The sequence below is a fragment of the Punica granatum genome, chromosome 3 (genome assembly GCF_007655135.1).
Source record: "Punica granatum isolate Tunisia-2019 chromosome 3, ASM765513v2, whole genome shotgun sequence".
NCBI classification, from domain to species: Eukaryota; Viridiplantae; Streptophyta; class Magnoliopsida; order Myrtales; family Lythraceae; genus Punica; species Punica granatum.
The window spans coordinates 28,024,826-28,038,971 of NC_045129.1; the positions used below are offsets into that span (position 1 = coordinate 28,024,826).

At 45.6% G+C, this 14,146-nt stretch overlaps 1 protein-coding gene across 1 annotated transcript; it reads right to left on the reverse strand.

The window, feature by feature from the left end:
• Nucleotides 1-11,064: 11,064 nt before the first annotated feature.
• Nucleotides 11,065-11,454, reverse strand: LOC116200495 (extensin-like). The gene has a single exon (XM_031531345.1). It carries the CDS (start codon nucleotides 11,452-11,454, stop codon nucleotides 11,065-11,067), a length of 390 nt encoding a protein of 129 aa, XP_031387205.1.
• Between the last annotated feature and the right edge of the window lie 2,692 nt (nucleotides 11,455-14,146).

Genomic DNA, 14,146 nt, shown 5'->3' on the forward strand with positions numbered 1-14,146 from the left:
CCCGATTACTTGGGTAGCAGTGATGCATTGCTAAATGCGGCTCACTATTTGTAATGTTGAATTGGAGATTTCAATATTATTGTCAACGTAATTTGGAACATACAAGGTCACACATGATGACTGGATCAATAGAAAAATTATGAGACAAGTATCATCTAATGGAGATTAGATGATTTACGACACAAGTCAAATTAATCGAAAATTAAATTAAATTAAATTTACTGAATTTGATCATTGGATTTAACAAATCGAATTGGCGAATGAATTGTGTATGGATTCGAATGTGCTCTCGTCAGGGTCTGCAAGTGCGCGACCGAATCGCGCGGCTTGGAAGTGTCCACCTTCTCGGGGGACGCATGACGGACACTCGTGAGAAGGAGTCGCCGCTACCTATTTACGATCCAAAGGTCGAGGGCTGGTGAGTTGCCTGGGTCTAGGGGTAATGATACACCTAGTTTTGCTAAGGCACTGATTATGCGAAACCGGAAAGTCTGAGTTTGAGGGTTCACGTTACGTGCGGACCTATATCCTGCACGCCTTTTCGATACTCTATCTTGCAAGGCTTGCAGTTTTATTTATTTACCGCGTGAATTAGGTTGCACTCGGCTTACACGTTTTGACATCGAAAATTCAGTGAACTAAACGATGTCAGTTGAGAAGCCGAGAGAGAAGTAGGCCCATATGTTGGGGAATCGGTTCACTATCTTGCGTTACAGTTAATCAAACCATGATGGTTGAATTCCTAGGGGTGTCCCTAAATTGTGAAAAGATGATTTTGCCCATGACTTGAAAATGATTTTCAGAAAAGGGAAACAACGCAGTACGAGCCACCTCGGCCTGTAGCTGGTGTCGACCAATTCTTTGGATTGTCCAGGGTTGTGCAAGAACCCCGAAAAAGTCAAAGAAACAATCAATCTATTCGGAAGTGATCTAGTAAGATTTTCTATGTCCCGACCCGTGTTACCTGAAATCAGGTAGAAACTCAAGTCTAGACACGCAAGCTCTTCCTAGACGTCCGTGCTACATCGAATCGTGTGTTCGGGTTTTGAAATATGCAAGTTTCGAAAAGGGCACTAACGTCATTTACAACTTGTCGACGCGAGTTATTAATTAATGACCAATTCATGCGAGATTTATTAATGTCAAGTGGATTTGATCATGTGAACGTCCTGATTAACCCGTTTGTGGATTATATTATGAGTTATTGCCGAATGCAGTAAATGTACGGGTTACAGACAATTAGACAGATCATGAATTGATCCACTGAATGGAGCATGAATACCCAAAAAGCTTAATTTTATGAAAACAATTCATGACATGGCGACCAAGATGGGTCCAGTAAAGTCGAGGAAAATTTGGTCAAAATGACCAAAATACCCTCGGAACCCAAATGGACTCGAAAGAGTCATTGATACATGAATCTATACATTTTGTTTGGAAAATAACATTTTAAAAGGGAGTGTAATGCAGGATTTGCGATGATATTGAAAATATGATTGCACAAAATCCGAGAAATAGATTTCATCGAGGTAAAGAGGCCAATTTTGACCCGAATACGGTCAAGGAGTTCTCGGCCCTTTCCTCTTGAGGATAGCCGTGAGCTTTCTTGACCCGTTTTGGGTTTTAAGCGTTCTTTCTAACCCGATTTCGACTATTTCTCGCATGTTCAGACGTTAAGCAAGATAAATAACATGGTTTTACAAAGTCGGTATCGTCATGATCTTAGAAAATATATTTAAACACACAAACATGCACAAACATGTTATTTAGGGAATAGATAAAACGATACCGACCTCATGGATGCGAGAAAAATATAGAAATTCGGGAAACAACTTAAATCGGGGCAAAGAAATCGGTTATAACCCAAAGAACCAAAAAAAGACTCGCGATCACCTTTCCTCAAAGGGAAACTGTAAGCTTCCTTGATCGTTCCGGTTTAAAACGGTCTCCTCGACTTCGATTTAAACATTTCCCGACATGCTAGTATGCAATATGTTAATAAGCATGCATAATATAACATGGAAAATGCATAAAATCATGATGTTGTATGTAAATCGGTATTAAACCGCCTTATTGCCCCACAAAACGTAAGAAAATGTAAAAGTCATAACCCCTATAAGTCGGTAATCATTGTACCTAGTCCTGGGATGCAGGATGGGACCGTTGGAAGTCGAGTTGGACCACTGGTGGGTCGAGTTCGGGCTGTTTTGGCTTGCACAGATCTAAATGGCAGAACAGACCCGACTGGGCACCCGAGAGAAAACAGGCCGGTTCGGACGGCTCGGGTGGCTTTTCGGAGACTACTTGGATGTTCCGGATAGCCAAGAGGATGCTTAACGTCCCTGCGGTGGTTTCGGAGGGAGAGCACGTGTAGATTTCCAGAAATCAAGAGTAAAGTCGAGTTAGCAAAGCAGAAACAGACCGGACTTGGTCAAAACAGACCTGACTGACAGTCCGAAAAGAAACGGCTCTCCCGAAGGCTCCTGGTGGTATTTTGTTGCAAGGTATGTGGCTCTCGACTCCTAAGAGACCTCCAGAGGTGGCTGTGGTGGTCGTTTTGTGAGAAGAGTCTCGAGTTGATCCGTATAGCCCTGCAAGGATTAGAAAAAACAGAGCACGCCCAGGAACAGACCCGATTGGGCAAGTTTCGGGTCGGACGTCACAACGGTGGCTCCCGATGGTATTTTGCTGCAAGGTCGGTGGCTCCCGACTCCTAAGAGAACCTCAGAGGTGGCTGTGGTGGTCGTTTGAAGAAAAAGATATCGGGTCGACCTAATCTGTAAGGAAAAAGTAAAGACAGTTAGGAAATCCGACCCGACTGAGTAGTCAGGATGAATCTTCTTGCTGGGTTAAAACCAGCGGGTTTTCTCGGTATTTATCGACTCCTAGACTCTCTTAGATCATGTGTGAAGGTGGCTGATGGGTCATGGCAGCTCAAACCGACCCGTAAGGCCTGGAGAAATCGGATTGAAAAACTGACCCAACTGGACACAAAACTGTCCCGGTTCTGTACTAGGCTGGTTCTATAGCTTAGAGGCTTCAAACTGAAAATCTAACTTCGAAAATGGATTGAGAGGGTCGAAAACATGTGTGATATGAAGTTTGGTCAAGTTTGGATTTAAGTCGGGGTGATGATCACCATGTTTCCGACCTAAGTTTTGAGGGTTTTTGCTTGGAAATGGCCGAGCTAAAGCTTGGTTTTGGTATGCTGAAAATAAGGGGAGTTAGAGAGCATTTGTTGAGTGAGAAATGTTAGAGAGATGATGCTTGAAGGTGTGTCATTAAGCTTAATGACTTAAAGGGTATATATAGGTAAGCTTAAGTGCAATTAAGGGCAAGGATTAGGGGGATCCGAATTTGCTAACGGGGGATGGAGATGAATCTCCACCAAGTATCTTGATGAAGAAGATCCAAGAAGCATTAATGGAGATGGATGGGAAGTTGGAGTGTAGAAGAAGAACACTTAGATATCTCTTGGGCAAGTTGAGCAAGAACACCTGGAGGGTGGCTAAGGGCAAGATGAGGCTGCCCATGACCGGTCCTGGACCCCAAGGGTCATGAGGTAGGGATGAAGTTCGGGTCTCGATTGATCGCGTATTAGAAGCCCGTGACTCAAAATGATCGTCGAATTAGCGATATGCGCGTGAAAACGATTCAAATGAGCCAAAGATTGCCCATTTTGCATAAGAAAATGTTCGAGTGGTTTTAGGGCTCGAATGCCGATTTTACTTGTTTTAGGCGATCAGAGCAAAGTTAGCTGTTCCTGAGAACGTATCTCGTGTCTGCATTCCGCGTTGGTCATTTTGACGTGCATTGTCAATCAGACTAAATAATTGACCCTTAAGCCGGTATTGCAAATGTGAAGCCGGAGACGTCCTAGGAGTCCGCAGCCAGATTTCTCAAATTCTTTCCTGTGTTGCTTGGGCAAGCCGGAGATCACTGCTATCTCTGTTCGTTGAGAACAGACCTCGAAGGATTGAAAAAACGTATCTGAGATCCTAAAAACACTATTCTGGAGTCCTAAATGAATTGTGCAGTTCAGTCTAACGATTTCACACTGAGTGTTGGGATCGCTACCACTGTGTAGGGTAGTTTTCTGGCGTCGAGTTTCTGCCAAAAGAACCTCCGATTATGAATTTCCGTTAAAAACGGTCTTTTCTGCTCTTCGGATGTCATTCGGGAAACTAAAAGGGATTCTGCAGTCTAATTTGCCAAATTGCATCTGTCCGCTGTAGTTTTCGGGGCAATGCATGGCTAACTTCGTTTGCCGATGTTTCGTCAAACCAATCTCTGATTACCCATTTCCACTAGAGTCCTAAATGAATTGTGCAGTTCAATCTAACGATTTCACACTGAGTGTTGGGATCTCTAGCACTGTGTAGGGTAGTTTTCTGGCGTCGAGTTTCTGCCAAAAGAACCTCCGGTTATGAATTTCCGTTAAAAACGGTCTTTTCTGCTCTTCGGATGTCATTCGGGAAACTAAAAGGGATTCTGCAATCTAATTTGCCCAATTGCATCTGTCCGCTGTAGTTTTCGGGGCAATGCATGGCTAACTTCGTTTGCCGATGTTTCGTCAAACCAGTCTTTGATTACCCATTTCCACTGAAAGGTATGCTTCTTCTATCACTCGGGAGTCATTCGAGGAGTCTGTGGAACTTCCGAGTAGCGATATGAAGCGATGCTCATGATCTGTAGCATTGCGGGGTATGACTGTGTCCGACATCGAACATTAACTTTTCTCTGATGAACATGCATTTTTGTACTTCCACTAAAAAGTTGTCTGTATGCGAAAAATTGCTCTGTATAGAGCTGATGATCTGCGAAATGTGATTAAAGACAATTTTCATCTATTTGGCACCGCGAGAGATTTTTGAAGCTCAATATTGACTATTTTCTGATGGTCGAGTGAACCAGTAGAAAATAGCACTGTTTGTATTACATTCTGAAAATGTCGGTGTAGAAGTTGTTTGGGCTCATTGTTTGTTCAGTCTGTTGCTGGATGATTTTGGAAGTTCTTCTGTCTTAAGCTTGAATCATCTACTTGTCTTTGTTGACTTGAGGGTGAATAGCAATTGATTGCTCTATTGAGCCTTCTTTTGTATCGATACTCGAGTCGTGAGCTGAATCGCTACTAATGTTGTTGTTTAAACTGGTAGGCCAAAATGGGGTGCTGACAGTTGCCCCTTTTTTGCTGGATGTTCAGATAGAGGATTCAGCCAAAAACTTGAAGAAGAACCCGGTTTTGGTCCCCGGTAGTTACTAGGCACCTCCGCTGGCCATTTCCTCTCCTCGTATTTGGATTATGCCGGGAAGAATGAAGTTGAAGCTTGAAGTTGTGCAAGGAATGGGTGAAAGGATAACAATCAGGATGATCTTGAATGTCCAAGCAAGTAAGCTGATAGACAAGCAATACCGAGATGATCTCGGATGTGCCCAATTGTGAAAGGACAACAGTCGGGATGATCTCGGCTGTCCAAGTAGTAAGCTAATAGACAAGCAATGCCGAGATGATCTCGGATGAGCCAGATGTGAAAGAACAACAGTTGGGATGATCCCGGCTGTCAAAGTAGTAAGCTGACAGATAAGCAATGCCGAGATGATCTCGGATATGCTAGATGTGAAAGGACAATAGTCGAGATGATCCCGACTATCAAAGTAGTATGCTGATAGACAAGCAATGCCGAGATGATCTTAGATATGTCAGATGTGAAAGGACAATAGTTGGGATGATCCCGACTGCCAAAGTAGTAAGCAGATAGACAAGCAATGCCAAGATGATCTCGGATATGCCAGATGCGAAATGACAACATTCGAGATGATCCCGGCTGTCCAAGTAGTAAGCTAGTAGACAAGCAAATACCAAGATGATCTCGGATGTGCCAGATGCATATTAGCATAAAGGTAAAGTGGGGATGATCCCCGTGTGCGCAGGAAGCGCGAGTTGTTGTAAGCACGAGGGTAAGTAACTGTTGTGCTAGGTTTGAACTGTGCTCTAGTTGTGCAGGAAGGACAATCGGTAGAGCAGTTGTCATGCTAGACACATGTTGTGCTTGGAGTGTGCAAAGCGTAGGATGAAAGCAGAAAGCGCAGGAAGCGCAGGATGATCCTAAAGGGTGAGCGCAGGAAGTGCGGGATGACCCTAAGTTGCGCAGGAAGCGCGAGATGATCCTATGTAACGTAGGAAGCACGGGATGATCTTATGTAGCGCAGGAAGTGCAGGATAACCCTAAGTTGGGCAGGAAGCGCGGGATGATCCTATGTAGCGCAGGAAGTGCGGGATGACCCTAAGTTGTATAGGAAGTGCGAGATGACCCTATGTTTGCATTGGGGATGCCCCAGTTGTTTCTGAGTGTGGATGTAAGGGAGCAGTGCTGAGGCTTGGACTGACTCTCGGAACTGCAACTTGCCTTGTCGCATGGGAGAGTGAGAACCGCGAGTGGTTCACCCACAGAGGTAGGCAAGACTCTCCATTAATCGTGATAATGGAGCGCGCTGAGTGTCCTTAGGGAAGAGGTTGTCCAGAGGATGCTGATCTGCCAAAGATCGATATTTTGTGACGTGCGACTCGAGCTCTGGAGATGAGCACCTATGTATCCCATGGAACCGGGAATCAGAGTCCGCCGTAGTTCTTGTTGCTTGAAGTACTTGTGATCCTGGCATTATTAGTAAATCATGTGAGAAATACCAATAAGTGATAGACACAGGTGAGCACCAAAAAGAGCGCTATTGTGGCGCAGAGATCTTCAGTTTCGGGTCGCTTGAATGACCCATGAAGATTATTTTTTCTGACAGTGCAGGGGGGTCCCGTTTTCGGAGGCATCGATGCGAGGCCTCCAAGGACTCTTGTTGACCATGCATGGGCATATTGAGACTTTCCCGACGATGCCCGTGCAACTCTATTGGCTATTCGACGTGCCCGTCGGCTTTGGACCTTTCTCATCAAGATGTCGTAGGGCGGCTGCATTTGTGATCCACATGGGAATTTTCGTCCCAAATTGATTCCAAAGTACTATGACTAGACTTTCGGAGATGAATGTTTGGGATTTTAGTTTTGTGGTAGCCGATTGAAGTGTGGTTGTGACCTATTTGGAGTTATGCAAAGATAAAGAGAAAAGAGAAAACTTGGGGAGCACGTTGCCCAAGGCTAAAAGGATACACGAATTCACGCCTGCAGCGAGATGTACCCCCATTTTCGTCCATCCTTCTGTTGTGTAGGTTATCTTGAATGGCTTAGATGGGGTGCTTGGTTTGCCCACTGTGTTTGAGGGAGAATCCGTGCTAGACGGTTGAGCTATGTTGGAGCATCGATCAGGGATCGTGTCGGAATAGATAACCTGGCCACTTCCTTGGGAATCCCTAGTTCGCATGATGTGTGAGGGACTAGGGGGTCATTTTATCTAGCTCTCGTTTTGCTCTCCTTTTGCTACGATCACCCACCTCGGGGCTGCACCTCTCAACCTAACATTTTGCCACGGTCACCCACCTGGGGGCCGCACATATATTTTGCCTTAGTTTTTGTCTAGACTGCCCCCTTAAAAGGAGTTCTCGACCTAACAGGCTCAATTATTTTATCTCTCGAGCTTGCAAAGGCAAAGGATTCGAAGGACTCGACCTCCAAGTGCATTGTGTCTTGTCTCCATCGAGGAGTTATGTCTGCTGCTCCACTTTTTGTTGGGATTTGTTGATTTGTTCGGATTGGCGGTGCCATAGTTTTAAATCTCGGCAGTGCCTTGTTTTCTTCGTTGGCAGGTTTTTTTCGCTTCTTTTCCTTCTTTCTTCTCTGTTTTGCTGGCGGGTTTTTCCCGCTTCTTTCCGCTCTATTTTTTTCTTCTTGCAGGTGGGGTTTGTTTTGTGCCCCTTGAATTTGCTGAGATTCCTCAACTTTACATTGTCGAGGTCATTTTGGTGTGCTTCTCCTCGCAAAGATTTGTTGCATCTTACTATCCCAACCCCATTTTGCGAGGGCTGGCTTTCTTGAAAGTTTGACTCTTGTGCACTCGGGAGCCGAACTTCGTGTCATTTGCAATTACAGGTGAATTTCTCCTATCGTCTAGGAAAAGAAAATGCAGAATTGTCCCGCAGGAGTGGTCAACCTAGGTTGCCCCGGTGTAAATGTTGGACGAGGATGCCCCGGTCTTCATTTGTTGAAGTGGCTCGTGACAGGTGCCTTGTGCGATCGTTGTCCCCAACCATATCTTGTTGTTATTGTAACGCGTGCCTTTTCAAGGGTACACGCTGGTGAAGCCGCTGGACGTTCGAGGAAGACGGTTGCATCAATGCTGAGTGATTCTTTCGATTATCCTCATCTTCAGCTTCGTAGGGGGTACCTCATCGTCAGACACCTCCCTCGTTGAAGTATAAGGAAAGGGTTCGAGACGATTTCTCAATGAGGCGCGAACCTGTGCATTGCTCTTCGCCTACGACCAGCATGTCCCTGTGAAAATCGACAAGGAAGATGGTGTGTCAGGCGATTATGCGGTGGAATATATTGTAAGAAATGTAGAGTGGGCCCATGGGAAAATCCCTTTCGTCCGGCGCGTGACTCATGAGGTGCCGCTTGCAGATGACATTTGTTTCCGGGATTCTGGTCATTAGCACCCTAGAGTGATTAGACCGTAATTGGGGGCCGCATAACCGTATTTTCCCAGTTGTAGATGGGCTTACGCAGCCGTCCTAGGGAAGGCTCAAGGAGTCGGATCCCATGAGGACAAGCAAGTCGAATAGGCTCGACATAGCTAATGGAGTATCATTAGAATTGTCATAATGCCTCTTGAGGAATTTGTTCCTGCTGGGAGTTCATTTGGAAATGCACTTGAAAGAAAGCAAAAGAGAGTTTAAGGGAGAATGCATGTGTTACTCCCAATGGCTAGTTGGCAACCGCCATAGAGATGGGCGGGATCCATTCATTGGATGGAGGCTGGTTTATGCTCTGTTTATGGAGCTTGCCGCTTGTGGCCTTTGCAATGGAAAGATTATATTCATCATTCGGAGTATCGCTTAGATAAATTTGAATCCAAGTCGATTTTGGACTTAGGATGAACCTGGAAATAAAAGTAATTTGCTTCAAAATGCAAAAATGTCTTGAAAAGATTAGGGATGTAAGGAATCATGGACGTAGAAATTCAGAATATGTGCAAGGGATTTTATTAAAGTCTGTGCAATAACAAAAAGATCATTTTTCCGTCGTGTGGCTTATAGCTTCGCCAACATGCGGGGAACGCTATATACACAAGTAGCCTCATGGGGAGGCCTTCTATTCTTTCTTGGTCCCATCCTTTCCGAGGGGGTAGGCGCCGATCATGTTGACAGTCGGGCCTGAGTTGGAGCCGTGGTCAGGGAGAGGATTGACTTGGACGATTGGTGGCTTCACCTCTTTGAATGAGAGCAACTTCTTGTCAATCAGTGCCTGCAGCTTGCCCCTGAGGATGTAACAGTTATCGGTCATGTGTCCTGGAGCACCCATGTGGTACTCATAACGAAGGCTCTGGTCCTGATTTGCAGGATTGAAATTCGCATTGGGGGCTTCCGAGATGATCTTTCCAACCGCAAGGAGTTGACAGAATATTTCGACTGAGGAAAAGGAAGTGGTGGATACTGAGGTCGAGGCCTGACCTAGCCTCTGTTACCTTGCTGGGTTTGCGGTGTTGGGGCTCGCTGGGCCGGCTGAGGAGTTCTCAAAGCCGGGGGTCTGCTTGATTGTACTTGAAAGGCTGGAGTATATTGCTGGCCGAAAGACTGCGGGGCCTGTAGAGGTGCGTAAGCGGGAGGAGCCAAGTAGTAAATCGATTGAGCTGGGTATTGTTGTTGTGGGGCAGGATGATACGGTGGTGGAAAAGATAGAGCAACATTAACCGCATATTGTTGATGGACGGGTTGCCCCGGGTTCACTACGCCAACGTTAGCGTCTCTGCCTTTCCTGTTGTGGGGGGATGTAACAGTGGCGATTGTCTTCTTGGAAGATTCACCCTCTCCCTTTTTGACCGGATGATCAATCCTTCCTAGTTTAATCCCAAGGCTAACCTTCTTGTTAGCCTTTATCATCGAGTTAAAAGACGACATGTGTCCCAGGAGGTGCGATTAATATGCACCCTTGAGGGTCCCATGAAAAATCGGGATTTGTTCGGTTTCGTCAATTAGAGGACGATGCTTGGCTGCCTCAGCACGCCATTGAGTAGCATATTCCTCAAAGGATTGCTCCTCTTGCATTTCCATGACACTTAACTCAAGATAGAACGGAGCTATGCCAGTATTGTTGCCATACTGGGACACGAACTTCTTAGCGAGTTTATCCCAGGTAGGAATGTCTGTCGCTTTAAGAGAGGTAAACCAATTGAGTGCTGCTCCTTTAAGACTTTCCTAAAATGTCTGAATCATGAGCTGCTCATATTCCCAGTATGGCATCATGCGATTCCGATAGCCTTGCAGATGTGGCTTTGGGTCCGTGGTCCCATCATACATATCAAAGTTGAGAATCTTGATCTTTGGGGGCGATCTCATGTCTGGAAAAAGATTTAGGTCCAAGTAACTCGTGTCATAACGATAGTCACTTTCCTAGAGGGCCTTCATCATCTCTTCCATTCGTTTCATCCGGCGCTCCTATTCTGTCTCCACAGCAGGGAGAATATATGTCAATGGAGCTTCAGGGGAAACCACAGCTTGTGCGCCCGGGTTATAGTAAGGAATGTTTAGGATCGATGGAGTTCAATATGGAAGGCTTATTTAGGGTTGTGGAGCTGGGAAAGGAAATGGCTCAGTGATGGGAGAAGGAGCATGTGTGCTTGTTGCAAGGAAGATCGTCGGCATAGGAGCAGTGTAGATGAGGCTTGTAGCTGATATTGGCATCGAAGGAAGCGCAAGCATAGCTGGATCGATTATCGGCACCATCATTGGCAGAGGAGGGAAAGTTGCCAGAAGTGTTACCGAAAGAGGAGCAATAGCCGGATAGACCTCCCATAAGTGTGTCAACAGTGGGACAATCGCCGGGAAGTGTGTTGGCGGAGGAATAGTCACAACATCGCTCTCTGGTACAAGGGTCGGCGGGACCCAAAGAGACGGATCAAACATTTACCCGTGTGCTTGAGGCGGGATGGAACTCGAAGAAGCACGGTTTGGTCCCCTAAGCAAGGCCATGAGTTCAGCGATGTCAGAGGCCATTTGGTTAACTTTTCCTTCAAGCATTGTGATGCGCATAGCATCGTTGGAAGATGGTGAAACTGGAGACACCGAAGTCGGTGGCATGTACATGGATGGCGGGACATACGGTGGAGGCACCGGCCCTACTGATGTACTTGGAGTAGCCGGTGGTAGGAGATAAACCAAGGGTGCACCCGAATATCCTACTTGTACCCTCGCTGGAGTCGGTGGTGGTGGAGCATACGTAGTAAGCAATTGGAACTGCACTGAGGTTGGTGGGGTAACTTCTCCTGAAGGAACTGGTGGATCGATTTCCTCCATCCTTAGTCGATGCCGAGTGGGATAGTGGTTTGATACCGCCGTTGCGATTACCTATATCCGCAAGTGTGTTAGTGTGGGCGCAAAAAAAGATCCACTAAATTAAACGTGCAAGACTATAATTAAATGAATGGAATGCATGAAATGCATGAATTTCAAAATACTAATGCCATTGCATCGATTTGATTCAAATTCCTCATTTTACAAAGATGGCTCATTTGATTTTGAAAGGAATCTAAACATTAAATCGACAATCCATCGCGTTCAGCAGCTGAGTGAGCGTTACGTAGGACTGAACGGGGTGAAGACGCTACCGACGACTAGTCCTACAGATGTGAGACCTTTCGCGCATTTGCTCGCGTCCAGTCCACCGTAGCGTTCAAACACGCTATTTCTTTGTCTAGGCTCTTGACGGTTCTCCTCAGAAACGTCTGGTCGATGGGGCGATCACTGAAAAGTGACAAGCTGCTAGTAATGTTGCGGATGTAAACCTGGTCAGCCGGGTGGAGTATTCCCTTATGCAATTGATCTGCTGGTCCAGTGGCACGATGCAGTCGAGCCCAGACAAAGACTCGGACGGACCATCCTTACCTAGATGGAAAAGACTGTCGGTTCAATGTTTAAAATCGAACCAATGCAATGTCCTAATTTTTCAAAAACATGCATGCAGGTGCGAGAAAGTAAAATTATAACAACGGTTATTTACATTGTACAGCTCTCTTTCTAAAAAATAGCAAAAGGCCCGCCTAAAAGAAATGACTAGGGGCCGACTCAAAGACTCGACTTTGGGTCGATTGACGACATGAAGGCAAATTAGGTCCAGCATGACAGTCCCTGTTATGCATTGTTTCGCTACTACTGGGAAAACAACTGGGGATCGGGGCTCCCGACTCAAGGATGCGAATTCCTTGAAATCGGGCGAGATTCTTTTCAAGGCCTATGCGACAGTCAAACTGTGCGCCGTAGCCCTACTTCGAACCCCTGTCTAACTTGGGTTGCCTAACATTGGTCGTGGGACGCGACCCATAGGTACCTAATGCTAACGTGATATGTAATGCGAGCGCTTTAAATAAAGAAGTAAATAAACAGGCAAGCAAAGCAAGCGGGAATGAGCCCGAACCCTCTAAGTGTCCCTAGTGGAGTCGTCAAGCTGTACGAACCCGAATGTGCTCTCGTCAGGGTCTGCATGAGCGTTACCGAATCGCGCCGCTTGGGAATGTCCACCTTCCCGGGGTACGCGTGACTGACATACGTGAGAAGGAGTCGCCACTACCTATTTACGATCCGAAGGTCGAGGGCCGGTGAGTTGCTCGGGTATAGGGGTAATGATACACCTAGTTTTGCTAAGGCACTGATTATGCGAAACTAGAAAGTCCGAGTTCGAGGGTTCACGTTACGTGCGGGCCTATATCCTGCACGCCCTTTCGGTACTCTAACTTGCTAGGCTTGTAGTTTTATTTATTTACCGCGTGAATTAGGTTGCACTCGACTTACACGTTTTGACACCGAAAATTCGGTGAACTAAACGATGTTGGTTGAGAAGCCGAGAGAGAAGTAGGTCCATATGTCGGGGAATCAGTTCACTATCTTGCGTTACAGTTCATCAAACCATGATGGTTGAATTCCTGCATGAACCGGAACCGCGAGATCTTGGGATTACTTTTGTCTGGGCAAGTATTGGGCCGATTCGATTAGTTCGACTCTCAGACCGTTCGCTCACTGACCGGGATTCTTACAGAATGAATGTACAAAGTAAAATCCTTACAATGCTCTCAAAATAATACAACAAATTACAAATAACAAATGGTCGAATCCCAGTCAGTTCGCTTTCGGTTATTATTCCGCTCCGACTCGCTGTGAGTTCAAGAAAACACCGAGAACTGAAATTCAACATGCGCTCTTAGTGAATAGGGCGTTGGACCCTGTGATCGATGGTTAGGGCGTTGGACCCCAAGTGCAATGTGGCCTATGAGTCGGGCTCGACCCGCATAGACAGGCAAGAGTAGAAAAGTAACAAAGCATGTGGATTGTAGACAAGTTGTTTGTTATTACCAAGTTTACGTTGGTTAACAAGTAATTAACTAGGGTATTTTGGCATCCAAATGACCTATGCTAAGCAAGCAAATACGTGCAAAACATTTTACATTCGGCTTTATTTCAAGGACTTGACAGGCAAGATGTTTGTAGTCAAGTCTTTGTGTGTGAATTGCTTTTAGAGTTATTTTGTATCGTGACACTGCAATATCACTGAATATGCTAAACTCGTATTTTGACTCTAGATTTGGAACCTAGAGTTCCACTTAACCATTGTCTAACGTTTGGTTAGGTCGAGTGAATGATTAATCAGGATTTTTGCATGTTTTGTGACAGAGGTAATCGTTCTAGTTACCCGAGTCTACGATAGAGTGATAGAAACTCATCAGTTATATTAGAAAGGCTATGCAGATGAACCTGCACCTGAACATGAAGCCCATTCTCATCTACTGTAGTGTTTCTGTCAAGCTAACCCTAGGGGTGTCGCTAAATTGTGAAAAGACGATTTTGACCTTGACTTGAAGATGATTTTCAAAAAAAGGGAAACAACGCTGTGCGGGCCACCTCGGCCTATAGCCAGTGTCAATCAATTTCCTAGATCATCTAGGGTTGTGCAAGAACCCCGAAAAAACCAAAGAAACGGTCGATCTATCCGGAAGTG

What these genes read in the sequence shown, in the direction of transcription:
- LOC116200495 (XM_031531345.1), bottom strand. Translation starts at nt 11,454, where the DNA reads ATGGAGGAAATCGATCCACCAGTTCCTTCAGGAGAAGTTACCCCACCA.